This window comes from Acomys minous, assembly GCF_964271855.1.
Source record: "Acomys minous genome assembly, chromosome: 9".
NCBI lineage: Eukaryota > Metazoa > Chordata > Mammalia > Rodentia > Muridae > Acomys > Acomys minous.
In genome coordinates, this window is record NC_140490.1 from 109233352 (window position 1) to 109260477 (window position 27126).

Here is a 27126-nt window from a genome sequence, read left to right on the forward strand (position 1 = left end):
TTTATCTTGAATTCTAATTTACTAAGAAAGCAAGCTTTACTGAACTTTTCTCATAAGGACACGCTTTTTCTCATTGTGACAGTAGTCGAAAATTGAATGGTGACAGTGGCGTTCCAGGGAGGTGCAGGACTACTCTGCCTGAGTTTGGTTGACAAGTGTCATTTCTGTGTCGCTGAGCCCAGGGGTTAGCCATGATGAGAGAGAAGGGCCGAGTTCTTGGTACATTGCCCATGAAGACGTACTGGCTAGTGTGTCCGCAGTAAAATGTATGTGATATCTCAGTGAATTACGTAATGCTCAAAACAAACTGTTTGATGGAGTGCATCTGGCTTCAGCGTAAAGCAGATGTTCAGGGTTATTGGAAGATGTTTTTGCGCATTGTGTATTGCTGATTTCTGTGCCCAGAGATCTAGTGGTAGTCCAGATTTTGACACTGTCATTGTCATTATTATGAAGCATTGCCTACCTTGGTATGTTGTAAACACTGTTCTCCTTTACCTTCTGATTGGTTAAATACAGCTTAATAGCCAATAGCTGGGCAGAGAGAGGGACTCAGTAGGGGACCAGGGAGGTACAGAGGAGTCGCCATTGAGAAGGAGGTGCCAGGGCAAGACTTAAGATGGCAGGTGATGGGCCACGAGACTGAGAAGTAGGCCAGGCCAGTATTGTCAGGTTAGAATAGCCCAGCTACAGTGCCTGAAGCCGTTAATAAATGTAATAGGGTCTCTGTGCCATTACTCAGAGCAAGGGCAGGCATCGAAAGTCCTTACTTTTACACAGAGTTGTCATAATCATTGGTTAGTACTTTGCGAGTTTCTTACTAAGTCTCACTTCAAGTTGCCAATGTTAAAACCGGACAGGGCTGGAGAGATGGCTCTGCCCTGAACTTCAAGGGCCTGAGTTTGATTCCCCAGAGCCCACATAAGAAGTTGAGCCACGGTGGCCTGCGCCCACCTTTGTAATCCCTGCACTGCAGAAACAAAGACAGGAATATTCTGGAGATGGCTGACGAGCTAAGCCTGGTCTATCTCAGTAATACTACTGATAAAGCGAAGTAAATAAATGTGACAGCACGTGAGGGACGGCACGCAAACCTGGCCTCTGGCCTCTGTACTTGGGCAGTGGTCGCCCTAAGCCAATCTGTGCATAGGGTACAGATCGGTCATGTCTGTACTGTGTAGACTGGTACAGGAACCATGGGAAGATGCATGTTGTTAGAAAACAAGACAGTGTTCAGGAACGTCAGCTTCCGGACAAATAAGACCTTCCACAGAGCGACAAAAGCGTTGACTATTAATATAAGGAACAAGGTAGCTTTCGGCCTCATTGGAGATAAACACAACTTGCTGTAATGTATCAGCCTTAAAGGGCCACATGTAGTTTGTAGTTTTGCTTTGCTTTTGTAGTAACGCACCCTGGTCATGACGAAGCAGCCACGCCCAAAAAATGAGGGAGCTTGCAGCTTTTCTCTTTGAGAATGCCTTGCTGTGTCAGCCGAACTCACTTAAGGCACAGAGGACGAAACTCTTAATGCTTTAAGTCTGAAATTCCTGAAAAATGTTAGATTGGGGTTGATCTTATCAGCCAGGCTAATTGACTCTTGTATGCTAAGTGGTTATACGTTGGCTTTCAAAGGGAGATTTTCAGTCAGAAGTATTTGAACTTCAGGTGAACTTTGGGTGTTTTTGCAAGATAAGAAGTAGCTTGGTGGCCAGTTTTATAAATATGCACCTTCGTCTTCCTTGGCTGCTAGCTAGCACATTCCCCTCCCCCCCTCCCCCTTCTCTCAGCTTTAATTATCTTAACCTTTTGTGCAAGGAAGGAATGTCAGATGTTTTTCAATGGCAGATAAGATCAAAGAAAAAAAAAGTAGAAATTATATGGTAAAGTCCCTATAGCTCGCCTCCATGGGTTCTTAATAAAGTTAGCGTTGTCCTGGAATTGCATGCTTAAAAATCACCGTCAGATTCTGTAAGATCAAATAAGATGAAAAGATCTGAGTGGGAAATTCATAAATCGGGATTCCATTTTTCCTCTAAAAGCTACTGTCTTAGGGTTTTATTACTGTGAAGAGACACCAGGACCACGGCAACTCTTATAAAAGAAAACGTTTAATTGGGGCTGGGTCACGGCTTCAGAGGTTTAGTTTTAGAAGTTTAGTCATGGAGGGAAACATGGCGGAATGCAGGCAAACATGGTGCTGGAGAAGGAGCTGAGAGCTCTACACCTTGATCCGCAGGAAGCAGAAGGAGACTGTGTCACTGGGCGTGACCTGAGCATATAGGGAACCTCAAAGCCTGCCTCCATAGCGACACACTTTCTCCAACAAGGCCACACCAACTCCATCAAGGCCACACTCTCTATGGGCCTATGGGGAGCCAATGACATTCAAACTACCACCGCTACTTTAGATTTTACAATAATTTTACATATGAAATATTTCAAGTGGCCACTAATGAAAGATTGAAACCAAAAAAAAAATTTTTTTTTGTTTTATTTTGTTTTTCAAGACAGGGTTTCTCTGTGTAACAGCTCTGTCCTGGAACTTGCTCTGTAGACCAAGCTGACCAAGCCTGCCTCTGCTTCCCAAGTGCTGAGATTTAAAAGCGTGCCTTGCTCAGTTTTTTTTTTTTAATGATTATCCTGAGCTTTCTGAAGTTGCTGTAAAACATTTTTGTCAACCTACTTCTATGAGACTAGTTTCTAAGTGCTATTAAAACACATTGGTTCACTATAGATGTACTGTGTACTCGCGTAATCTAGTTCAGATGAGTCATCAAGTGCAGTCGCCAACCTTCAAGCTGGGCCCTGGTGAGCCCTCCCTCCTGGTTACGTAAGCCTTCTATAATCTCCTCGCTGACACCAGGGTGGCCATATGTATAGCAAAAGGACGCAGGTGGGCGGGCATGCCACCTTGAGCCTGGGATGTGGCAGACCCTTTGACCTCTGGCCTGGTTCCTTCATCTCTCTGGAAGCCTGTTGCCTTGTTAGTGGCCCCCTAGAAGGACCCGGCTCAGCAGGCAGGCGCTGCAGATGACGCGGGAGTGGCTTACAGGCTGAGTCTCCAACTCACTCGAGCCATCAGATGACTGTAACTCTGAGCAACGTCTTGACAAGCAGCTCACGGAGAGGCCCGCAGCCATAATTACCCCCTAAGCGGCTTCTAACTTCTTGAGCAGCAGAAACTTCGAGTCAATGAGTGTGCGTTACCTTAAGCCATAAAATTCAGGGGTAATTTTTATGTAGCAGGAGATAATACAGAGAGCACAACACCAGCTGTTCCTGAGCACTTTAACTATTGACAGTGCTGTTCATCAGCTGTGAGTTAGCATTTCGTTTGAGGAAGTGCTGGTGAAGTCCGGGTATGAATAATAAATAGGTTACCAGAATGGAAGTAGTTGCCTATATGCAGACTTTCTGTTTGCATATAGTTTATCAGTACTTTACTTTTTTTCCCATTCAAATTATATTGATTTTACGTTTTGGAATTTAATGAAGCATTGAACTCTGAAAATAAATAGCTTTTCTTTTCCTTTCCTTTCTTTTCTTTGGTTTTTCCAGACAGGGTTTCTTTGTGTAGCCCAGGCTGTCCTGGAACTCACTTTGTAGACCAGGCTAGGCTCATACTCAAGAGATCCACCTGCCTCCGCCTCCTGAGTGCTGGGATGAAAGGTGTGCGCCACCACTGATCCGGCTTATAAAAAGCATTTTTAAAGAGGAAAAATAAAAAGAAGTGAATTTTCACCACAGATGGTCTAGGAAGTCGATTCTGTTCCGGCCCCTGTCATGTGTGTCCTTGCTGAGGAGTGGAGGCCATCTTACCATATTGGGCCTGGTGGAATCCCCACCAGCTGGTGTTTGTCTCGAACCTCCTCACAGAGATCCACCTGCCTCTGCCTCCAGAATGCTGGGATCAAAGACGTGCGCCACCGCACCGGCTCTGGCGTTTTTCTTTTAGAGTGCTTGGGGTGTTTATAAAATGCTCACTTTATTTCCACAGCACAGCCAGTGCGCCAGAAGATGAGGTCTCAAATAGATATCCCCGCAAGGACAGAAGTGGGTTTGGTAGACAGAACAGAGACACAAATGTGGCGGGTAACTTTGCCTCCAGCAGCACCTTGGAAAAGAGAATCGAAGATCTCGAAAAGGTATGAGTTATAATAAACTGTTCAAAATAAAATTAACGTTAATCTTAGCATTCTTCTCTCCATTCCATGGCGTTGCGCCCAAATAGGGAAGGAGGGCATCTGGGCGGGAGAAGCCTGGTTCGTTCTGCTCCAGGAGCAACTTTGACCTCTTATCTTGTGTGTTAGCTCCTAGATCCTCGTGGTGTGCCCCTATTTCCTTAGTGCCTCTCTGTCCACTTGTGGGGCGATGAGCCAAATTCCTGAGCTCCTCAACCCAGTAGCCACTCCTGTCCTGTCATGTCGAGCTCGTAATTGAAGCGCAGTGGTTTGGAGTGCTTAGACGTCCACGCTGTCGGTCTGTTCTCCCGTGCACTACGCCGCCTGAACACACCGTTAGTTTATACCTTGCAGCGATTCTGAGTTAGGCCCACATGTGGTGCTTGAACCATTTTCACGTAAGAATAGGAGAAACTCACTTGATGGTGCTCTGACGACTCAGATGAGCATTACACTAAAACTATAAACCACAGAATCTCAGGTGTGTCTCAGAGACATTCACCTGAAACTGATCCTAATTGGTTGAAGGATGTTTTGTTTTAATAAACGGAAGTTATTCCCTGTGAAACAAAGATTATTTTCAGATTTACTCTTGGTTTTTTGAGACAGGGTTTCTCTGTGTAGCCTTGACTGTCCTGGACTCGATTTGTAAATCAGGTTGGCCTCGAACTCACATCAATCTGCCTGCCTCTGCCTCCCAAGTGCTGAGATTAAAGGCGTGCACCGCCGCCGCCACCACCACCCGGCCAGATTTACTCCTTTTAATTTACTGCTTACACTGTGGTTATTTTTAGGTTGTATTTAAGCTTTGACTGTTGTTTCTGATCCGAGTCATTATTAAAGTATAAAGGCTTAAAGGATGTACATTATTAGTTTTTAACAAGTTTCTCCGAAAGACTCCAGGAGGTTCCAGAAGAACTTGGTGGAGTTGCTGGCAGCTGGCAGCCTTTGATGGCTGTAGGTAGCCAGCTGCTTTCTCTGAGGGCTGGGAAAGAAGAGAGTCGCGCTGGAGACCCCTTTCCAGCTCTGTGAGGAGGCCCTGGAGCCTTTTTGTCTGTTCTTGGTTTACTGACACTGGGTCTCGTACAGTCCAGTTAGCTAAAGATCTGCTAGCCTCCGCCCCTAAGAGCTAGGATTATAGGTGTGTAAATTCAAACACTTCTAAATAAAGACTTGTTTATTTATTTTTTTAATTAAACAGCATTTTTATTAGCTCATTAAGGGTCATGACCCATTATGGCATTTTTCAGTCAAATTCTGTTGCTTTTCACTTTTCTTCCCCATTCTCCCTTCCTCCCCCCGTTTCCTCCTACTCCCAGTAGCTTTTCTACTTCCTTGTCACATGCCATCTTCCCCTGCCTCTTTTTCACACTTCTTGCTCTCTCGTGGTCTGACACCTGGTTTCATCATCTGTGCCAACTCTCACACCCTCTTTTACATACATTAAAAAGTTGGAGTCTATAAATGAGAAGGAATGTGTGATTTCTGTCTTGATAAGACAAGGTTACCTCAGTACGGTATTTTCCACGTCCCTCTGTTCTTTGAGTAAGATGCTTTGCTGGGGTTTATTGTTGTTTGTTTCTTCTGGAAATTTTTCGTGGCTTGTGGTTTGAGAATCACAGCCCCTTCTGGTCCTTGCTGAAGCCAGGGCATGAGGGAAGAGATGCTCACCTCCTGGCTGTCAGGAAGCAGAGGAGGGGGGCAAGCCTGCTCCCCCACAAGCCTGCCTCCTTCTCCTCTTTTTGTTCCGTTCAAGTTTGCTTTATCAGTCTCCTAGGTGGTTCTTTTTGTTACAATGTATTAATTTTTAATATATGTACTAACAGGCTTCATTATGACATTTCATATATGTACATAATGTATTTTGTAGACTCATCTCTCCCTGCTCATTGGGTTGTTTATAAGCACATGGATTTTTGTTTGTTTGTTTGTTTTGGGGTTTTTGTTGTTGTTGTTTGTTTGTTTGTTTGTTTCTCCAGACAGGGTTTCTATGTGTGGAGCCTTGGCTCCCGGTGTAGACCAGGCTGACCTCAAACTCACATTGATCCACTCGCCTCTGCTTCCTGAGTGCTGGGATCAAAGGCGTGCACCACCACCATGCCCAACTCCTCATTAATATCTTATCAATGACTACACCACTAAAGGAAATGTCTCTTCCTCCCCCTCCACCAGTCACCAAATTGCTATTTGGACAGGATCCAGTTGGCTTCGAACTCCTAAGCTTGTCATCCCCTTGCCTCAGGCTCCCAGCTGTGGCACTAAGCGTGGTCCACCATGCCCAGGAAATAGCATGTATTTTTTAAAAAAAGCAGCAGCAAATACACCTTTCTTTTTTTTTTTCAATTCACAAAAATGTTTTCAACTTTTCTCTTTAAAAATTATGTAGATATTCTTCCTTGACAAAGTCGGGGGGGGGGGGTGTCCCTATGTGGTGCGTTGTCACCGTCATGCCTTCAGTGTCAGACAAGTCTGCAAGGGGCCTTAGCTAGTGTCTGGACTCTCCCTCTGGTAGCGACCGGTGTCTGCCATTTTCAAATACTGCAATCAGCCAGCCAGCTCCCCGTTAATGTTCTGCGATTTTCTTCACCAGGAAGTTGTAAGAGAAAGGCAAGAAAACCTTAGGCTTGTGAGGCTGATGCAGGATAAAGAAGAAACGATTGGAAAGCTCAAAGAAGAGATTGATTTGTTAAATAGAGTAAGTACTTCTGTGTTCCGGTTCCAGGGTTTCTTTTTTGATAACTGGATGGAAGCATGTAAGGTTGAAGAAGTTGCTCGTTGCCTTGTTAATCAGGTAGTTATTAATCGTGCCATCCCATACACTTTGTTTTCACCACTTCTTCAAATAATCCACAGGACATTTCCAGCTCTGGGTTGCGGTCCCAAGCTCTGCAGTGTTGCGTTTAGAGCCTTTTCTGTTCAGCCCCAGAATTTAACACCTGCCTGAACCTACTTTACTAGGAGAACCCACTGAGGTGACTGAGATAAGACAAGACCCCACTGTTGTGCTTTTTACGGGATTCTACCTAAAGTGGAGGGAAGAAGTTTGATTCCCAGAGAAAAGGCTCAGTCCCCTAAGCCATTTTAACTCCAAACCACGAAGTAATTAAATGGTACAGTGCTAGCCTAGGCTGTGCGATGCCGTGGATTTGATCCCATATGCCACACCGAAGGAGGGGACTTCATTTCATGCCAGCCTCTTCTATTGTAGCTCAAAGGCGGTAACTGTGCCTTGTAGATAAGGACAGGGGAACCCCAGTCGGCTTGCCCAAGGCTGCATGTGGTCGCTGGCTGAGCCAGTATTTGACTTGGGACTTGTGTAGTCTTTTCTCTTGAGTCTAGTATAAGCATGCCTTTATTTGTGCTGGAATTCACTTTAAGAGGCTGGGCAAATATTTGTGATGCCCATGATGTGTTTCTGCTGTCTCAGGCACCAAGAGCATTAAAAATAATCAGAAAACCTCTTCCTTACTAAGTCTATAATTTAATGATGATTCATGAATGCGTTCTAACACTTTAAATTTTAGTAACCTTTATCAAGTATATAGACTGGTAATGATACACAAATGTATTTTATCACTTAATTTTAAATTTAGGCAGATCTGGGTTGTGGTAATTTTAGGAACCTCTTTTTTTTTTCCCCCTTTTTTTGATTTTTCAGGACAGGGTTTCTCTGTGTAGCCTTAGCTGTCCTGGACTCATTTTGTAGACCAGGCTGGCCTCGAACTCACAGAGATCCGCCTGCCTCTGCCTCCCAAGTTCTGAGATTAAAGGCAGGCGCCACCACCTCCCGGCTTCTCATTTTTATAATAGCTTGAACAGATGGGGTTCTCAGCATCATTCAGTCTGTGAATAAGTGCAAACTCTTGACTTTGCTAAAGTTTCGATCATCTGCCTGGTAGTCCAACGGCAGAGTGTAAGTTCACAGCCATGCTGCGGCCCTGTGGCTCTTGAGACGCAGATAGACTCTGTCAAGTCTTAATATTATAATCTGCAAAGGTCTGCTTGTCCTTCAAGTGATATTTCTCATGATGAAAACTTAATTATGGTTTTAGTACTAATTATAAGGTTATGCATTTGGGGCTAGAATTCTAATACAGAACATGATATATTCTAAAACCTTGACTTGTGGCTTTTTTTCTCCCTTTTTTGGACTTTCTTTGTTTTTTAATTTTAATTCCAGAAGAATTGGCCTATTTAAGTAATATTAGGACATATTCCATGTACTTTTTAGAACATATTACTTCAAAGTTGATTGTGTAAATGGATTATCTTTGTGCTTTATTATTTCAACTCTCCTTTACAATATTTCTCAGTATTTTTAAAGTGCCATTTTTCTCCCCTCCCCCCCCACCCCAGGATCTAGATGACATAGAAGACGAAAATGAACAACTAAAGCAGGAAAATAAAACTCTTTTGAAAGTTGTTGGGCAGCTGACAAGGTAGAAGATTCAAGACTCGTGTGGAAAATCTGTTTTTAAACTACTGATGAATGTCAAGGCTCAGATGATGCTCCTGTGATTCAGTACATTGGGATAACTGTATATTTATTTCTAGAAAACACATGGATATTTGTTTTCAAAACTACTCTTTTCCATTGTTAGTATCAACCTTGTATTTCACAGATAAGCAACTTTTTTAGTTATTAAACTGATAGGTAAATGCCTCCTGGTTTTGTGTGATAGTCAAATAATATATGGTTCAAAGTAATAGCCATTTGCATATATTTTATCTATGTTTAGTACATTTCTTCCCTAAGGAGTATACATAGTCTTTGTTTACATGAATTCAAACACTTGGGGGATTGCCTACGAATGCCTTATTACTAACGTGTGCAGCCTTGTGTGTTAGTTAGTTAATACATACTCAGAAAGACCTGCCTGCTGTCACCCGTCCTTTCACACGCTCTAATGATTCTGAGTAGCAGTAGACACACCATTTTGTATAGCAGTAACCTTTCAAAGGAAAGATATGTTACAGAGTTATTTCATATCTTCTAGTTGGCTAAATATAAACTCAAGAGAATACTTGAACTGTGTAATAGTAAGTGAAAATGTACTATTTTGTGTTTGAATATTGAAATTTTTCAATTACTTCTGAAAAACAATGTATAGTTTCTTACATAGGTACTTTTGGTGTATTTTTTTTAATTGCTCTAGGGTTTACTAGTAAATATGGGATATTTAAAAAGTTGTTTATTCTTCAGGCCTCAAGTTGTGTACAAATTTCCATGTTGAAGAAGAAAACCGATGCTTTTTAATGTCATGTGCTTCAAAATCAGAACCAAAATATATCTCCACACTTAAAATGTGTATGCATATGTTCATAGCATGTATGCAGAGGTAACTTAGAAAAATACCAGCTGACTCCTGAGCAGGAGAAATGCTGGGGTGTCTTTTTTCTCATGAGACTACAGGCTCAAGGGCTACTTCTTCCCAACACTGAACATCTTAACGCAACCATATTTGAAGATTTATAAAATAAAGTTGTCTTCTATTAAATACCTTCAGTATTTAGGGTGGTTTGTGTTCATATTAAGAGCTCTCCTCCTCCCTTAACACATGGATGCCTTTTCTCCCCCCCACCCCCCTGCTTCTTTTTAGTGGTACTGGGGATGGAACCCAGCAGGCACTGGTCGACCAGATAGCTGATCTCCACTCCATAGGTGAACTTCAGGTGGACATGCTGACAGCCTGTCCATCATCGTTCAGAACTTGAACATAGTAAAAACCCTATTGGGTACCACCACCCCGCCCACCGCCCCCAGCTCTTTACTCCACTTACCAAACCACTGCTTTATCCACTGTTGGAAAAACAGGGATGATAAGACAGTTGGTGCCAAGTGTGGAGTAGACACATTGATACTGTCTAGGAGAAGTGTCTTCATTTGCCACAAGTGTGTCTTCCAGTCCCTACGTCAGAAGTTCTGGGGCTGACCAGTCATCAAAATCCCTTGAGGAACATAAACGGAATTCCTGCTGTAGCCCCTGGAGAGGCGTGGTGTAGACCCTGGGGTTCAGCGCCACTGCGGTTCCTCAGCTGCCGAGTCTCAGTCACTTGGCTTTGGAGTCAGCAATTGCTGTATCTTTCCCGTCTCTATTTCCCACTGAAGTCACCAGAGCTGGAATTCACTGTCCCACTTTTCCTCCTTTAACTTAAGCCGTTCACTGCGGATCTGCTGCCCCCGCATCAAGGTCTATGCCAGGTTCTGTCACCCCCTTGACTATGAGGTTCTCAGCTCTTTGGTCATCATTAGGTGTATGGCAGAAACGTCCCCAATGCTGTCAATATCCAACCCTAAAAATACATTAGTATATTAATTTTTTTCAGTAAGATTATTTGAATTTTCTTCTCAACTTGTACATAAGGGCACATTTAATTTCATTTTCTAAAAATTACATCATCCATGAAAGTTTTTAAGAAACTGAGCTGTTTTGAAGTTTTTCCCATTGTTCAATTAATGTGGAGCATTTTCAGCACATTTTTCTTTTTTTAAAAAAAACATACACATTTATGTTATTACATGTATATACAATAAACTACCTATGGCATGAAGAACCATGACACAATCAGGAATTATATAAATGTTAGTGTTTTGGCTATTCGTATTTGGCAGCTTTGAAGAAACATTTTTCTTTTTTAAAATAATACTAGCAGGTTCACTTACTCCAGGAGCCTTACACTTAGGCAGACCCTTTCACTGGAGCCCTTTTCCCCAACTCCTTAAAATATCTATTGCACATACAAACTTTTACACACTGTTGGAAAAGATAAGATCTACTACAGTTCTCCTTGAAAAGTTTTATAAAAGTCTACTTTAAGAATAAATTTAACCAAGAAGAGACTTGATACCCTATGAGCATATACAGGGGGAAGTAATCCTCCTCAAGAACAGTCATAGGGGAGGGGAATAAGGGGAAAATGGGAGGGAGGGAAGAATGGGAGGATACAAGGGATGGGATAACCACTGAGCTGTAACAAGAATAAATTAATAAAAAAAGGAAAAAAAAAGAATAAATTTAAAACAGCCGGGCATGGTAGCGCACGCCTTTAATCCCAGCAGTCAGGAAGCAGAGGCAGGAGGATCGCTGTGAGTTTGAGTCCAGCCTGGTCTACAAAGTGAGTCTAGGAGAGCCAAGGCTACACAGAGAAACCCTGTCTCAAACAAACAAACAAACAAACAAAAATTGTTCAACAGTACTAATAGCAATTTTTGCTTATCACTAAATTGGGATGTAGAGCCAGGCACAATGGTTCACACCTGTGACACCATAACTTAGACTGCAGAGGCACTAAGATTGTAAGCACGAAGCCAGTCCAGCCTAGAGTTCCCTGTTTCAAAAAATGAAAAAAAAAGGGGGGGGGGGGTGCTGGAGAGATGGCTCAGAGATTTAAGAGCACCATCTGCTCTTCCAAAAGTCTCAAGTTCAATTCCCGGTAACCACAGGGTAGCTTACAACCATCTGTAATGAGATCTGGTGCCTTCTTGTGGTGGGCAGGATACTGTATAAATAATAAATCTTTTTAAAAAATGAAAAAACCCAGATAAGTATATGTGCAGTGATCTAGAAGCTTTGATGGTGTCCGTAAAGTGCAAAGATTTGTGAAATTTAGTTCTGTTAATATTTCCCATATCTCCTGGTAATTTGTGGCATAGGACACCATACCCAAAGCCCTGATAGATTTCCTTGTTAATGCACTTGTGGCAGAAGGGAAGGAAAGGAGATGGGCTGTGCATTTGCAAGTAATCTGAGAGAGACCTTAAATAATAGATTAGAACTGTTACACTTGCCCAGGTTGTTTCAGATGTACAAATTAAACACCAATCAGCTACACGAAGCAGTGTAGCCTTTTTATCCTGTAGTAACCTTTAAAGATTAAGTAGTGATACAATGAGTTCTTAAGATTTAAAAACAGCAACAACAACAAAACTACCTCAGTTGTATGTGATCTGTTTTCTGGAGTTTTCTAATTAGAAACTAAAATGTAAACATTTGAGTCCATTTTTTTTCCCTGTGTTTAAACAGGGCTAATCAGTGTAGTAAAAGCATCAGCAAGTTCAATATCACAAGACAAAAAAACAAACAAACAAACCAAACCAATGACTTTGGACAGAGTCCTTGGATTGGATCACTGAACTAATAGCTGAACAGCTTTCACATGTACAGTGATGGGTCCCCTCCCCTGAGCAGACGTCAAGTCAGTGACACTTTGTAAGTTACAGATACTCAGTGAAAAAGACTATACCTGCTGAATAACTACTCGTGATTTTTATTAATTTCCTCCAGGACTTAGCCACGTATTTCATTGCGTTATATGAACCCAGGTGCCCCAGCTTTGCCTTAGAGGGAATATGTAAAATGAGACGGAACCAACATTTCACAGGTCCAAGGTTTTAGTTACAATTCGTGTCAAACACCCACATCTGCACCGGAACTGATCCTGGTGCACACCTGCAAAGGTCTCGACTCCTTTTGTCCTGGAACTAAAGTGCATCCTGTTTTCATCTTTTGAGTTAAGATTTTTCTCATCCCTCTCGATACTGAGAACTGAACCTAGAACCTCCCAGAGGCGAGGTAAGTGCTACACCGCTGACCTGTGTGTGGTCCACGGGACTTCTGACGGATGAGAATTTTTAACTTGCAATGCTTACCTGGCAACAGTGTGATGCTGTTTTGTTCCATTAAACAGAAACTAGAACCCTAATATACAGCTGAGTTTTGTTGTTGTTAATTTACCAGTACAGCCTAATAATGTTTATCGTTAGACCTATAATTATTACCATGACAGTATTTTCTAACCCGCTAGCAATCAATCAAGACACAGACACCTGTTATATATTTTAAAATAGCCTTAGTTAACCTGGGGCCGAGGAGATATTAATACCATAAACTACTTCCCATAGTGGGGCAGGGATTCCATACCTGCCCCAATCCCATGCCGTCTGCTTCTAGTAATTTCTATCAAGCTACCTCCCATCCATAATCCCAAATACTTGTTAATTATCATCATCTGGGCCAAATCTTCCATCCATGCCTGCCACGTGTTTCTCCTCCAGCTACCCACGATGGCACAACCTTCTTTTCCTCTCCTATCTTCCCGGTATTTTTCTTCCCAAGATTCTCTCTGTCTCCCCAAGCCCTGGAACCTTAGCCACACCTAGCCCATCTGCCCTGCCCAGGTATGAGGGCCTTTTATTAATTAGCATCAAAATACATCAGACCAACAGAGTTTGCCAGTCAGTCCCTGCCAAAGGCACTCCCTTCCTCCCTGTGGCTCGTGTTCTCTTTGATGTGGAGCAGGACCTGCCATGACCCACCTGGTCAAAGCCCAGACTTCAACCTCCAGAACCCACGGGGTGGAAGGAGGCCCATCTCGCACAAGTTGTGGTGCACACACAGACATGCTCACAGTACGTGTAAAAATAATAAGACTTGAACCATTAGTCAAGAAAACCTGAGCCTGCAATGGTCTTTTGTTTTGAATTTCTGAGAAGGTCTTCCTTTGTAGCCCGACCTGGCTTGAGACTCATTCCGTCATCCAGGCCAGCAGCAAAGTCATCCTCCTCCTGCCTCAGCCTTGTGGATTTTGTTTGTTTGTTTGTTTGTGTTTGGTTGGTTTGGTTTTTTGTTTTTGTTGTTGTTGTTTTGAGACAGGGTTTCTCTGTGTAACCTTGGTTATCCTGGACTTGCTTTATAGACCAGGCTGGCCTTGCACTCACATCAATCCACCTGCTTCTGCCTCCCAAGTGCTGGGATTAAAGGCGTGTGTTACCACACCTGTCTCTAACGAGCACATGGCCTGGCTTTCTTTCTTTCTTTCTTTCTCTTTGAATTTGGTTTTTTGTTTTGTTTTTGTTGTTTGTTGTTTTTTGCTTAGCTAACATGTTACATCTTCACCCTGACCCCAACTCAAAACAGTTACATGAGCTTATTTGTACTCAATTTTCATACCTATTTCAAGCAGACATCTTGCAAGTGGGCATCTACTAACTCTTGCATTTAGCAGAGTATAGTCCATGTAGTGGGTGCCAGTAGCTGGCATTACTCCGTTACTCCAGAGTGGGTTTTGCTGTCTGTTAGGTCTAGCTAACAGGCACTGCTTCATTAGCTGCGACTTCAGCAGTGCAGGGAAAAACCTGATGCCTCCAGAAGATATCTCGCTATGTTTCTATGTAATGTTACATTAGGAAAAGATCACCTAAGAAGTGTAATAAAGGCCGGGTGGTAGTGACTCATGCTGTCAACCCCAGCACTCAGGAGGCAGAGCCAGGTGGATCTCTCTGAGTTTGAGGTTAGCCTGGTCTACATAATGAGTTCTAGGACAGCAGGGGCTCCACAGAGAAAAGCTGCCTCAAAAAAGAGAGAGAGAGAGAGAAAGAAAGAAAGAAAAATGTAATGAAAGGAATTCTGTGCATGTCACACACACAACTGTTAGTTATATTCAAATTAGTATTTCTGTATGGGGTATTGATTTCTGGTTTGTTTTTTTATCACTCCATCCTCTGTGTAACCTTCGAGTCACATGTTGGCGGTCACTCTGGTAATTAAAATGGTAATGACAATCACTTGATGGACATTGACTGATTGCCCTGTTTGGGTTTCATTCATCCTCTCCATGCCAAATTGAGTGTACGTTTGTTAGTCAACTTAGTCCAAGACAGTCAGAGCTACACAGAGAAACCCTGTCTCGAAAAACAAAAACAAAAACAACAAAAAAATTGGCTTCTACTATTTGCGGATTTTATTCACGTGTTATTTGTTTCTCTAAATTTAAGAAGCAAGTGGCCATTGCTACCACGATAGTCACAAGACAGCTGAGACGTACTGTTTGATTAGGGTCAGATAGTTCTAAACCCAAATATTAGTGATAGCTACCTGGATTAAGTAATTGGACACCATGCTGTGCTGTGTGAACAGCTTGGGTCCTTCCCACTGTGTAGACTTGCAGCGTGGAAGAGGGAACTCGTTATGATAGATTCACTTTTATCATAAGCTTCGCATCGAAGGAAATGAATCTTCAATAAAAAGTACATTTTCATCCCTTTCTTAACACTGGTTAAGTGTTTCTCTTCCCTTCTATACTCTTAGTGGAATCCTCTCTCGGAGTTGATTTAAAATTTATGGAATAGGCTAGCCTTCTCATACTGAAACACTAGCCATGCTTCAAAAATCTTTATTCAGTATATTATTTAAGAAGAAATAATACTTTCAGAAATAGAATGAAATACAGCTGGGCATTGGTGGTACATGCCTTTAATCCCAGCACTCCGGAGGCAAAGGCAAGAGAATCTGTGAATTCAGGGCCAGCCTGGTCTACGGAGTGAATTCCAGAACAGCCAAGGCTACCCAGAGCACAGAGAAACCTTGATAAGTGGTGGGGGGTTTTTGTTTGTTTGTTTGTTTGTTTTTTGTTTTGTTGTTGTTGATGATGAAGTTTTACTAAAGGTGCACATAGTTTCAGCATGGCTGAAAAAGTCTTTGTGTTTTAAAACGACAGAAACAATTCCCTAATTCAGAGTTGGCTCTGTCACTAACTCAATGGGTGTTCAAAGAATTTCAGACCTCAGGTAGCTTGAAACAGATAAAAGGGTTTGGGGCTATAAAAGTCTAGTTTTTGTTTTCCCAGCAAATGGTTTACCTAGCCTTTTAGCTAAAGAGTCATTCTTTATACACCTGCACAAGCTAATTGGCCTTCCCTCTGCAGAGTAATCTCAGTAACACCGCACATCTCTAGTAAGTGCGCAGGCATCCTAAGCAGTGCATTTTGCTAATGTCTCAAGTCCTGGTGTACAGCAGTATTCCTCTGCTTAGCACACCCAATGAAAAGGGTTTTTTTTTTTTCAAGATCTCAATCTTTTTGTTGTTGTTTTTGAGATTATAATATAGTTACAACATTTCTCCCTTCCCTTTCCCCTCCCCTCCACATCCTTGCATATAGCCCTCTGCCCTCCGCCAGATTCAAAGATCTCATAATCTTAGTTGAAACAGAAACATTTATTCTAGGTTTCACCAAAACTCCGGGCTTTTTAGCTTGAGATTGGCTGTGTGAGGGCAGGTGCGCATGCGCACATTTAGGAAGCGGCAGAGCTGAACAGTCCTGGGCTCCCTAACCACGCGCCTCTGCTGTCTCTGCACATTCTGTTACCTGGTGGCCTCTAGAAAAATTACATAACATTAGGCCTTCATGTTAAAAACATGGAACTGGTTATAATGTTGTTTCTTTTCCAACCTCTGTTTGTTTGTGTCTATCGGGTTAAAAAGAAAGCTAGAAAGCAAAACCTTTTTTCTTAATCTTGGACCAAATATACTTTGGCTGTCACAGAAAATTTCTGAGTCATAATGGGTGTGTGTGGGTGTGTGTGTTCCTCATGAAGGCTAGGTAAGTACTCTGCCAGTAAGCTACCCAACAGTTTGCCAATAATGCCTTTAAACAAAGAGAAAGGCACTTTACCTTAGGCGTGCACCATGAAAAAATTAGTAATAGCCAGTAAAAAAAAAAAGGGAAATCTAGGTTTTATTTCGTAGTGGTGAAAAACACAGTATTGTAATGTGTTCCCCCCCTTTTATTTTCCATGTTAAATATGCTGTTATCAGCTGTGTCATCTCAGTTAGTAGCCAATTGCCATTCTTAATTATATACTGCAGGACGTAAACTGCACGCATTTATGTTTCGAGCCAAGGAAATGCTCATAGTCCTTTAAAGGCGGAGCTCTCTCCTGCGGTTAACCAGAGGTAGAAGCTGACTTCCGTGGGCATTTCAACTTTATAGAGGAAATTGTTGACAAAAATGAACAGGAAGGTGTTAGGTTTCTTTTACTGTTTTTGTAGTGGAAAGGTGTGTACGCAGAGCTGTCTGTCAGCGGTAAAGAAATCCACATAAAAGTATCAGAAAAAATTGCTTTTGATATGAAAACGCTCATTGGCTGGTATTAGAACTGGGGAGAGAGGGGGGCAGGTTGAGGGTTCCACGGACAGATGTCCAAGGACGGTGAGCAACTGTAATGTCAAGTATCACCATGACCCTCGCATTAAGGTTCACCAGCTGAAATCAGCGAGGTCAGCGGACATCTTTGTGGAGTGACTACGTGAGACGTTAAAACTGCTGTTGCTCCCAGGCGCCCTCAGAGGGCCTCTGCTTGTAGCCCTCTCAGGATCGATAAGCTTCAGTTTCCGATGACTCAGGAGACAGGAGACGTGTGCGTCCCCCACAGTGTGTTGTTCCGTGCTTTAGAGACTGTTTTGTTTGGTTGTTCGTAACCCATGAATGAGCCTGCTTGCTGGGAGGGCAATTCCCAGACTTCACAAAGCTCCTACATTTGGCTACAGGACTTTGCGTTCTGTAAACACATGGACTGGTTGTAATCACTGCCCTACAAAGTGTCCGGCCTGTCCTCTCTGTCTCTCATGGGACCCGCGTCGGTTTCACTTAGGGACCTAATAGGAACACAAATCTTTGCCCCCTTCTAACACCTGAATTGGAGAAACTTAAGGATAAAGCCGGATGGTTTGTCTAACAAAGCCTTCAGGTAGTACTGGTGGGTGAAAGCTTTAAGTCACTGAACTGCACTATTTTTTAATCAATGCAAAGATTCCTATCTTCATGTTGTTTGTTTTAGATATATTGTCTAAAGAGTATAAGGTGAATTTTGGTCTTGGTTGCTTTCATCCATAAAGACAGTGTCAGTAGATCTGCCTCTCTAGGTCACTGGCAGCTTGATGCACCCCATTCCTGTAGTACTGTTCTCTCTGGAGCTCGGTTGCAGTCACAAGTCCAAGAAATCAGGAGCAGAATCCTGCTTATTCTCTTTCTTAACTGTTATTTCCTGAAGGGTGTTTTAGAAACAACCACAAGTTTGTATCAGATTTGTTTTGTTTTCTGTTTTTTTGAGACAGGGTTTCTCTGTGTAGCCTTGGCTGTCCTGGAACTTGCTTTGTATTCCAGGCTGGCCTTGAACTCACGGAGATCCTCCTGCCTTTGCCTCCCAAGTGCTAAGCCTACTAGAAAGTCAAATGAAACTTTCTAGATAATGGTTTATTGGTGGCACATACACAGTTGGCATTCATTCTACTAAGTACAGATAAACACTTGATTTGGGCCATTAGTTTCTTAAACATGATATATTTTTTTTCTTTTTTAAAATATATTTTATCAATTTCTTCATATAAACATGATATTTTTAAATTAGCTTTTAATTAAAAAAAATTGACTTAATGTTTCCAGAGGGTCTTAATCTAGAGAGTGGGTGGATTTGGATGGCATTGATCTTACAGCTTCCACCTGCCTTTGCCTCACAACTGCTGAGATTACAGATTTGATCAAGCACCAACAAAAAAGATTAAAAAAAAAAGCTTTAGGACACATTCATCTTTACAGAATTAGACTAGCACAGAGAATTCCTCAATGCCCTGTGTCTTTCCCACGCTGCACCTTACATCTTATATTGTACACTGTGAATCAATTTAAATAAATCACTCAGCTCCCGTTTCTTCATCGTGTCCCTGGTCGTGTGTACACGCGCATTCCAAGAGCTTCGTTATGTCTCCGGCTCCTCCCAGCTGTGACTGCATCTCAGATGGCCCTTCATTTGAACATCCTTCGCAGCTTTCAAGACTGATTACATCTTTTTTTTTAGGTACTGCATTCACAAAAAGTACCAGAAATCTCAACATCTTAGTGGTCTTATTTTACCCTCTACCCACTTTTCCTGTGCTGCTTTATAAAGTCTTATTTTCCTATACATATTTCCTTATAGTGAGAACTTAGAGATATTTCCTATACTGAGAACTTTAAAACAAACAAACAAACAAAAACCCCACAGTGTTGTCGGGCACTAAAACGAGTGTGTATTTGAGTATGTATTTTGGTGGGGTTCTCAGAGAAAGTCGTGTCAGATATAGGAGAAGAAAACTTTTCTCATGAAATGAGCCTTGAGCTGGAGAAGACTAAGGAACCTGCTGAAGGCTAAGTGGTGAAGGCAGGAGGGGAATGGCACAGGGAGGATTATTCCCCACAGCATCCTTTTTTGTTTTGTCTTGGTTTTCAAGACAAGTTTCTCTTGTAGTCCTGGCTGTCCTGGGCTCGCTTTGTAGACCAGGCTGGCCTCAAACTCACAGCGATCCACCAGCCTCTGCCTCCTGAGTGCTGGGATTTTAGGCCTGTGCCACCACACTTGGCCACCACAGAGCCATTCTTAAAGTTGAAGAATCCTCCAGCTAAAGGTGCTTGCTGTTGAGGAGCCTCCGTGTCTGGTGCGGTGGACCTGTTCTTACTTTAGTCATTGATTGCCTATGAGAAGCCAGCTCGCAGCTAGCTAAAGGCCATATTGAATTCACAGCACAGTTAGCTACACCCTCAAACCTGACAACTTTACTGTCAGGGCCTGTCCCTCAATCAAATAGTGTGTTTAGATTCTCTCCAGACACTGAAGGAAAAGAAAAAGAAAAACGGGCCCTTTGTCTGCTTCTTCTGGTAAGGATCTATTTTGAGAATCATCCATTGCATTTAGTATAGCCATGTTTTTTTTTTAACCTGCTAATTAGTTCCACATCCTATTTAATGCCACTTTTTAAATGGAAGAGATCGAGTAATTTGCTATGTAGAACTCCCCACAGTCAGGATGTGACTGTTTGAATCTTTATGGTACTATTTAACATAGCCCTGTAGTTTCTGTAAGCCAACAGATGTATTGTTTATTAGACTGGGTAGAAGGCGTGCAATTCTCACTGAGTCACGCGAGAAGCCATAATGTCTGCTTATTCAAATGTTGCTAGCTTGGATGCTCTATTTTGAATTCTTCATTAATCTGACCTTCCTTCCTCCCTTCCTTCCTGTCTTTCTTGGAACTGAACCTAAGGCCTCCCATATGCTAGGCTAAACAAGCAAGTTGCACTGGACGGCCTGGAAATCCCAGGCAAGCCTTTAATGAGCAATTCTCCTTCCTCAGCCTGCGCCAGCAGCTGGGAGTGCAGGACTCACTCGTCCCTAGGCCCAGCCTAAACCTCCAGTGGTTTCAAGCAACAGATGAGGATTATGTTTTGTGAGGGGATTGGTTTCTAATTTTATCTCTCTGTTTACTTTTTTTTTTTTTTTTTTTTTTTTTTTTGGTTTTTCGAGATGGGGTCTCTCTGTGTAGCCTTGGCTGTCCTGGACTCGCTTTGTAGACCAGGATGGCCTCGAACTCACAGTGATCCACTCTCTGTTTACTTTACTGGTTACATTCTTTCAAGGGGTGGGGGTGGGGGACACGCACAACAAAATAATGTTTTGCTGAATCTTCGGTTTGAAAAAAAAATCATTTTATGTCTATGGGTGTTTTGCCTGCATGTATGTCTACAGACCTCTTGTGTGCCAGGTGTTTGTGGAAGCCAGAAAAGGGTCTCTCTCTTTCTATATAACAAGTTACAGCTGGGTGTGATGGCACACACCTTTAATCCCAGCACTTGGGAGGCAGAGGCAGGCAGATCTCTGTGAGCTGAAGGCTACCCTGGTCTACAAAGTGAGTCCAGGACAGCCAAGGCTACACAGAGAAACCCTGTCTTAAGCCCCGCCTCAAAAAAAAAAAAACCCCAAAACAACAACAACAAATACCCAAGTTACAGATGGTTGTGAGCCTCCATGAGGGTCCCGGGAATCAAACCCCAGTTCTTTGGAAAAACCAGCCAGTGCCCTTAACTGCAGAGTCATCTCTCCAGCCCCATTATTTATGAGTTTTATAGTCATGGGCCAGAGTCTCGGCAACCATCAAAGGTAAGCCATGAGTTTGTTTTTTTTTTAAATATATTTTTTGTGCCTTAACCAGCCATAGTCATTTTTCTGTCTGAGCCGTCTGATCCCGAGCCAGTGACAGCTTTCAACTGGACCCCTTTATCTCTGCAGTTCTGTTAGTGTACTTGTTTTCCGGCTTAGCCTGGTCCAAGTTCCATCCTGCATATGTTGGCTTCAGGACGTGACATCAAGAGCTACTCCTCTTGGAGACAACGACAGCCTTGCCGGTGCCCAGGGGTCGGGTGTAGACCCCATGAATGTTGTTTTTAGCTATGAAATCTACAAAGCATTGAAACATCTTCTAACTTGTGTTTTTACTATATATTTTTAAAAAATTTTAAAAACAGTCTATCCAAGGTAGGTAGGTAGGTAGGTGCTTTGTTTTGTTTTGCTTTTGGCAATTTTGCATTTATTTCCTCGTTCTGAGGCTTAGCTTGACTTTTCTTTGAAAATGCAGTGCAAACATCAAGAACTTGGCCATAAATGTCGAAGGCTTTTTGTTTGCTGTGTTTATAAAGTTAAAAGCACTTTATAAAGTTGTGTACAAATTAGGATGTAGTCACATAACTATGTAAAAATGTATAGATAACTGAGTCACATATAAAGATAGCAAGGTGTATAAAAATTAAAACTACTGTTTAAAGAAAAAGTGGATCTGTGAAAACTTAGAGACCTGAATTTGAGTCCCCAGAGCCCACATAGAAAGCCCAGCACACCTTTAACCCTAGCACTGGGTGGGGGTGGGGGGTAAGAGGGGTGCAGAGACAGGTGGATCTCTATGAGTTTGAGGCCAGCCTGATCTACACAGTAAGTCCCAGGACACAGAAACCATGTCTTGTGTGGGGCAGGGGGAGGAGAAAGGAAAGAAGGAAGCATGCCAGCCAGCATGGTGAAATTCCAGCACTGGGGAGGCAGAGAGGAGGCTGTGTGCGCCTTAAGGCAGGCGTGCCCAGCTCAACCACTGAGCTCCAGCTTCTCTGAGAGAACTGACTTCAAAAATAGGTAGAGAAGGATTGAAGAAGACACTTGATGTCAACCTTAGGCCTACATACACTTGTGTATGCGCGCGCACACACACACACACACACACACACACACACACACACTGCCCAAATTGTGCTTCCCTCATGGAAATTTCACCCAAACTCGTAGGTTTTAGTAGAGATTCCACACTTCATATCAAGGTCTCATTTTAGTGTGTGTGTGTGTGTGTGTGTGTGAGAGAGAGAGAGAGAGTGTGTGTGTGTGTGTGTGTGTGTGTGTGTGTGTGAGAGAGAGAGAGAGAGAGAGAGAGAGAGAGAGAGAGAGAGAGAGAGAGAGAGAGAGAGAATTAAGTTCTGAACTGTAGCTGTGAGGCAGGAGCATTTACTGAGAGTCAGCTCTGATGATTAAGGAATCAAGGGTCTCTTAGGTGTTTGGCATAAAACCTAGTAGTCACTAGCAGCTTTCACCTGGGGGCGCATGTGACAATGAAAACTGACAAACCCATCTCTACAACTAACGACTTCTCCATCAAAAAAGAAGGAAGTGCCCACTGTTTTTGTTTGTTTGGGTTTTTTTGGTCTTTGTTTTTTGTTGTTGTGTTTTATTTTGTTTTGTTTTGTTTTTCTCCCCCTGATATGAAACCCAGCTCTGGTCTGGAATTTTTCTTACATTGTATATCTTAGATTGGGTCCCAGATACTCATCGTCTGGCCTTTTTGTGGTAGGCTCAGTTCAGGTACTTAAGAGTAAACGAAAAAGCCTAGCTTACTGACCCAGTGAAAGCGTCCTCACCTGGGGATACGGAGGGGTTGTTCCTCAAAATCAATCCACCGGCCCTTTCCGAATTGTAAGCACTGAACTTGCTTGTTGAGGCCACATTAGTTATTGTTCTGGGCTGGGGTTTGTGATGTCAGAATTGTGCTGATATGCTGGGTGTGGTGGTGCATGGCTTTAATCTCAGTACCACAGAGGCAGAGGCAGGTGGATCTCTGTGAGTTCAAGGCCAGCCTGGTCTACAAAGTGAGTCCAGGACAGCCAGGGCTATACAAAGAAACCCTGCCTCAAAAAACAAAACAAAACAAAACAAAACAAAATTGCTCTGATAGGAGCTGCAGAGATGGTTCAGCAGTTAAGAGCACTGGCTGCTCTTCCAGAGGTCCTGAGTTCAGTTCCCAGCAACCACAGGGTGGCTCACAACCATCTGTAATAATATCCGATGCCTTCTGGTGTGCATGAAGATAGTGTGCTCGTACACACAAAATAAGTAAATCTTTTTTTTTTTTTTTTAATGTGCAAATAGGGATTTGGAGAACAGAATCATGTTCCCACTAACTTACTCTGTGACATGAATCTTACTTTTGCCCAGACGTCTTCTTTTTAATGACTGTTGCTTTTAAGGCCTCAGTCGAGGTCAGAGACCCACATTTCCTGGTACAATTCGGATGATCTCAAGAGCCAGGATAGCTCCAGAACATTTTTTTCATTTTGTAATGAGACTCCAAGTATCTGTGTCCTTACAGTTCCCAAGTCTCCCACAGCCACTGTCGCAGAGGAAAAGCATTTCTTGTGCTCCTCTTTCGTTTTGAGCTTCGCAACTGACGTGGAACCAAGGCGAGCATGTAGCAAGAGCTTTGCATCTGGTTTCTGCAAAAATCTTCTTACCATGGTTGGAATCATCCTTTTATTTTTTTTCTTCTTTTTGTAACTGACACTTTATTCGTTTATTGTCATACTTGTCTAAGGGTTTCTTTGGAGGTGGGGGTGGGAGTAAAGGGGGTGGGGGGAGCGGGGGGGGGTGGGGAGAGTAGAAAAGTATTTGAAAGCTTTAGACAAAGTTTGCAGGATTTACTTACAAACTTAGAATCTTTAGAAAACAACTATTAACTATTTCCTTTCCTTGGGAGACTTAAGAAAGTTCCCTTCCTGGTTTTAAAAGGAATCAACTATAACATCCTCAAAACTCAAAAAGAAGGGACTGTCTTTGAAGATGAGGAAGGAAAGGGGGGGGAAGGAGGGGGTGTTTATGTTAAAAAGTCACATGGTGATAAAACCAAATCCTGTTTTCTGCCAGGTTCAGAAAACACCCTTAATCCCAGCACTCAGGATGCAGAGGCTTGTGGGTCTCTGTGAGTTTGAGGCCAGCCTGGTCTACAGAGTGAGCCAGGACAGCCAGGGGGTGTGTAGAGAGACCTTGCCTTGAAAACAGACAAACAACAACAACAAAGGGTCAGCATGTGGCATAGCCTTTTTAAAAGGAAAGGTAAAGATTTTTAAATACTATGAAAAGTATTGTTGAGCAGAGTGGAAACTTGTCCGACTTTTATCCTTTGCCTCCTTCAGAAACTGGTTTATATGTGTTACCATTGGAAACAATGTTTCTTTAAGTATGAAAGTCCCGCCCATGCTTGCATCAAGACACCTGTCACCTGGAATTGACAGGTGGACTCAAAAGACTAAGACTCTTGGGCCTTATGAATAACACCTGAGTTACCGTCTGTCTGTCTGTCTCGCTCTGTCCTTTTGTCTCTCTGGGTGTCTGTCTCTCTTACACACACAATACTGAAGGAGAATTCTTTAGAATATAGCTTGAGCCACCGTGTTGTGTCTGAGTGCCATGTTTATGATTCCCTAGTAACGCATTGCTTAATGAAGGGCTGGTCCTAATTTACAACACCTTGGGTACTAACTTCCCATTCAGACCAATTTGAATCCAAATCCCAGTTCCACCATGGTCAGCCGTGTTACCTTGTATAAGTGGCTTACAGTTTCATCTTCATGTTAAGGATGACATAACAGTGTCACTACACTTAGATAGCTTCATAGTGTGGCTTGTATCAACAGAGAAGTTAAGGGTATTTCTTTCTCCAGAAATAAAAAGTGATTATAAGGAAGCTTCTGCATTAAATACACTGCCTTTGGTCTTGTGTTTCTGCTTTGCTAGGAGCAGTCTGTCCTTCGAAACACAACAGAAATGGGGGGGCTGGGGGAGGTGGCGGCACACGCATTTAATCTCACTACCCTGGAGACAGAGGCGGGCAGATCTCTGTGAGTTTGAGGCTAGCCTGATCTACACAGAATGGGTTCCAAGGACAGCCAGGGCTACACAGAGAGAGACTCTGTCTCAAAAAACTAAAACAAAACACAAACAACTACAACAAAACCCAAACAAACAAAAACTCAACAGAAGTAAATCAGAAGAACTTGCTAAGAAAGAACTCAGTACACATCGGGCACAGCTGTCGCTACTACCGCCGTGAACCTGTAGCTACTTGAGACACTGGAGAAAGTGAGGAATAAGGATCCGATGGCCCACTCCAGTGACCCCAGCATTTGGGAGGCAGAGGCAGGCGGATTTCAGGGTCAGGACAGCTAAAGTTACACAGAGAAACCCTGTCTCGAATTAAAGCAAAAAATGGAGATTAGAGGAAATTAACCTTTACAAAGGAAAGGTCAGTGGCTAATAAGCTTGCACATTTCCCGGCATGCCCCCTTTTTACCTTACTCTTTCCCACAGATCCCCTAGGTACCATGTGGGTCTGCTACTCTCTTGAGAGCTCTCTCTGCCTGAAATATGAAGCAAATACATATCCGGGGCTATGCCATCAGCTGAGAGGCCATAGAAACTAAACCAACAGATGAATTAGCTTGGATCCACAAGGGGCTGCAACAAGACAGTTTCTTTCTCTACTTGGGGCTTTTTGTTGGTTTATTTATTTTTTGTCGCTAGTGATCAGCCGGTCCTGATAGCAGATCAAAGGCCTGGACAGGCTTGTTCTCCATAGCCAGCAGTTTTTATGGTTTTAATGGACGAACACAAGACGGCAGTAAAACAATGGCAAGACGTTTGGCACAAGGAAAGATCTGTCCTCCTTGAAGAAGGCCACACAATACATAAAAAAATTCAGAACAAAATGTATTTCCTGCCAAATTGGGCAAGTTTGACAGTAGTATTTGCCCTGTGACCTAGAAATAGGATCTAACTGGAAGGCAGATTTTGCACTATTGAAATTAGACTCAGGCTGAATACTCTGCGCTATGTTCTTCAAACATTCTGGATCTCACACTGTCCGTTTTCACACGTTCCTTCCACAGCTAACACAAACAGTGGAGTGACACGTTCCTTCCACAGCTGACACAAACAGTGGAGTGACACACTTAACTCTCTTCTACTCAGGCATGCTGGATGCACTTGTGACTTGTGTGAGAAATATAATAACGCTTAATCTCTTGTTTAAATTTAGTTTACAAACAGTAGGACCTCTTCTATCCCTGGTGAGTGAAATTAGAAGGGAAACAGGTGTGCAGTCTTTTTTACTAGGCATATTTGGGACTTTGGGTAGAATTGAAAGGGCTTGCCGAATAGTGCATGTATTGTTACGTGGCAGCTAGACTTTTTGAACAGCTTGAAGGTGGTCATCTGAGTCACTGTCACAGGAAACTTATTTCCGGCCTGGATGCATGCCTGAAAACCCAGGTCGAACCCCTTTAGATGCCAGTACCCCATAAACCAGGAATAGTAGCACCCACCTGTAACCCCAGCAGTTAGCAGGAGCATCATGAGTTCAAAGCCATGCTCAGCTGAATAGTCCCCGGTTAATCCTCCCCCAACCCTATACGTACATATTTATGTGTGTGTTCGTGTGTGTGACTTCAATAGGAAATACACACAATTAGTATTTCCTATGGAAAAGTAAACGTTCAAGCTGGAGAGATGACTCAGCAGCTGACAGCACTGGCTGCTCGCCCAAAGGGCCCAGGTTCAATTCCCAACACCCACATGACATCTCGAAACGGTAAGTACAGTTCTAGGGAACCTGACGCCTTCACACAAAGACACAGGCAAAACACCAATGGCCATGAAATGAATTAAGTCTTTGAAAAAAGAAAGAAAGAAAACTAAATGTCCAACTAGCTGAGCACGGTGGTGCATGCTTTAAACTCCAGTGCTCAGAAGGCAGAGGCAGGAAGAGCTAGCTCTGTGAGTTCAAGGCCAGCTTGCCTGGACCCAGGTCAGGCCAGTCATGGTAACACAGTGACACCCTGTCTCAAAAACAAAACAAAACAAGACAAACAAACAAACAAAACAAAAAACAAAAAAGAAATGTTCAAAGAAAAAAGGGACATGCTTTCTAGAAATAAAACCAGAATACCCTTTCTCAGGCTCCACCTCTTCTCAGGGCGACTCCAGCACTACC

At 42.8% G+C, this 27126-nt stretch overlaps 1 protein-coding gene across 1 annotated transcript in view; it reads left to right on the plus strand.

Annotated features, from left to right (window-relative positions):
• The window catches only part of PAWR (pro-apoptotic WT1 regulator), an 81297-nt gene extending 71613 nt beyond the window's left edge, over positions 1–9684 (plus strand). The window contains exons 5-7 of the mRNA XM_084794130.1: positions 4001–4148; positions 6775–6879; positions 8541–9684. Coding sequence (XP_084650256.1) covers positions 4001–4148; positions 6775–6879; positions 8541–8627 — 340 coding nt within the window. The 3' untranslated portion in view covers positions 8628–9684. The remainder of the gene's footprint in view (positions 1–4000; positions 4149–6774; positions 6880–8540) is intronic.
• Positions 9685–27126: the final 17442 nt, after the last annotated feature.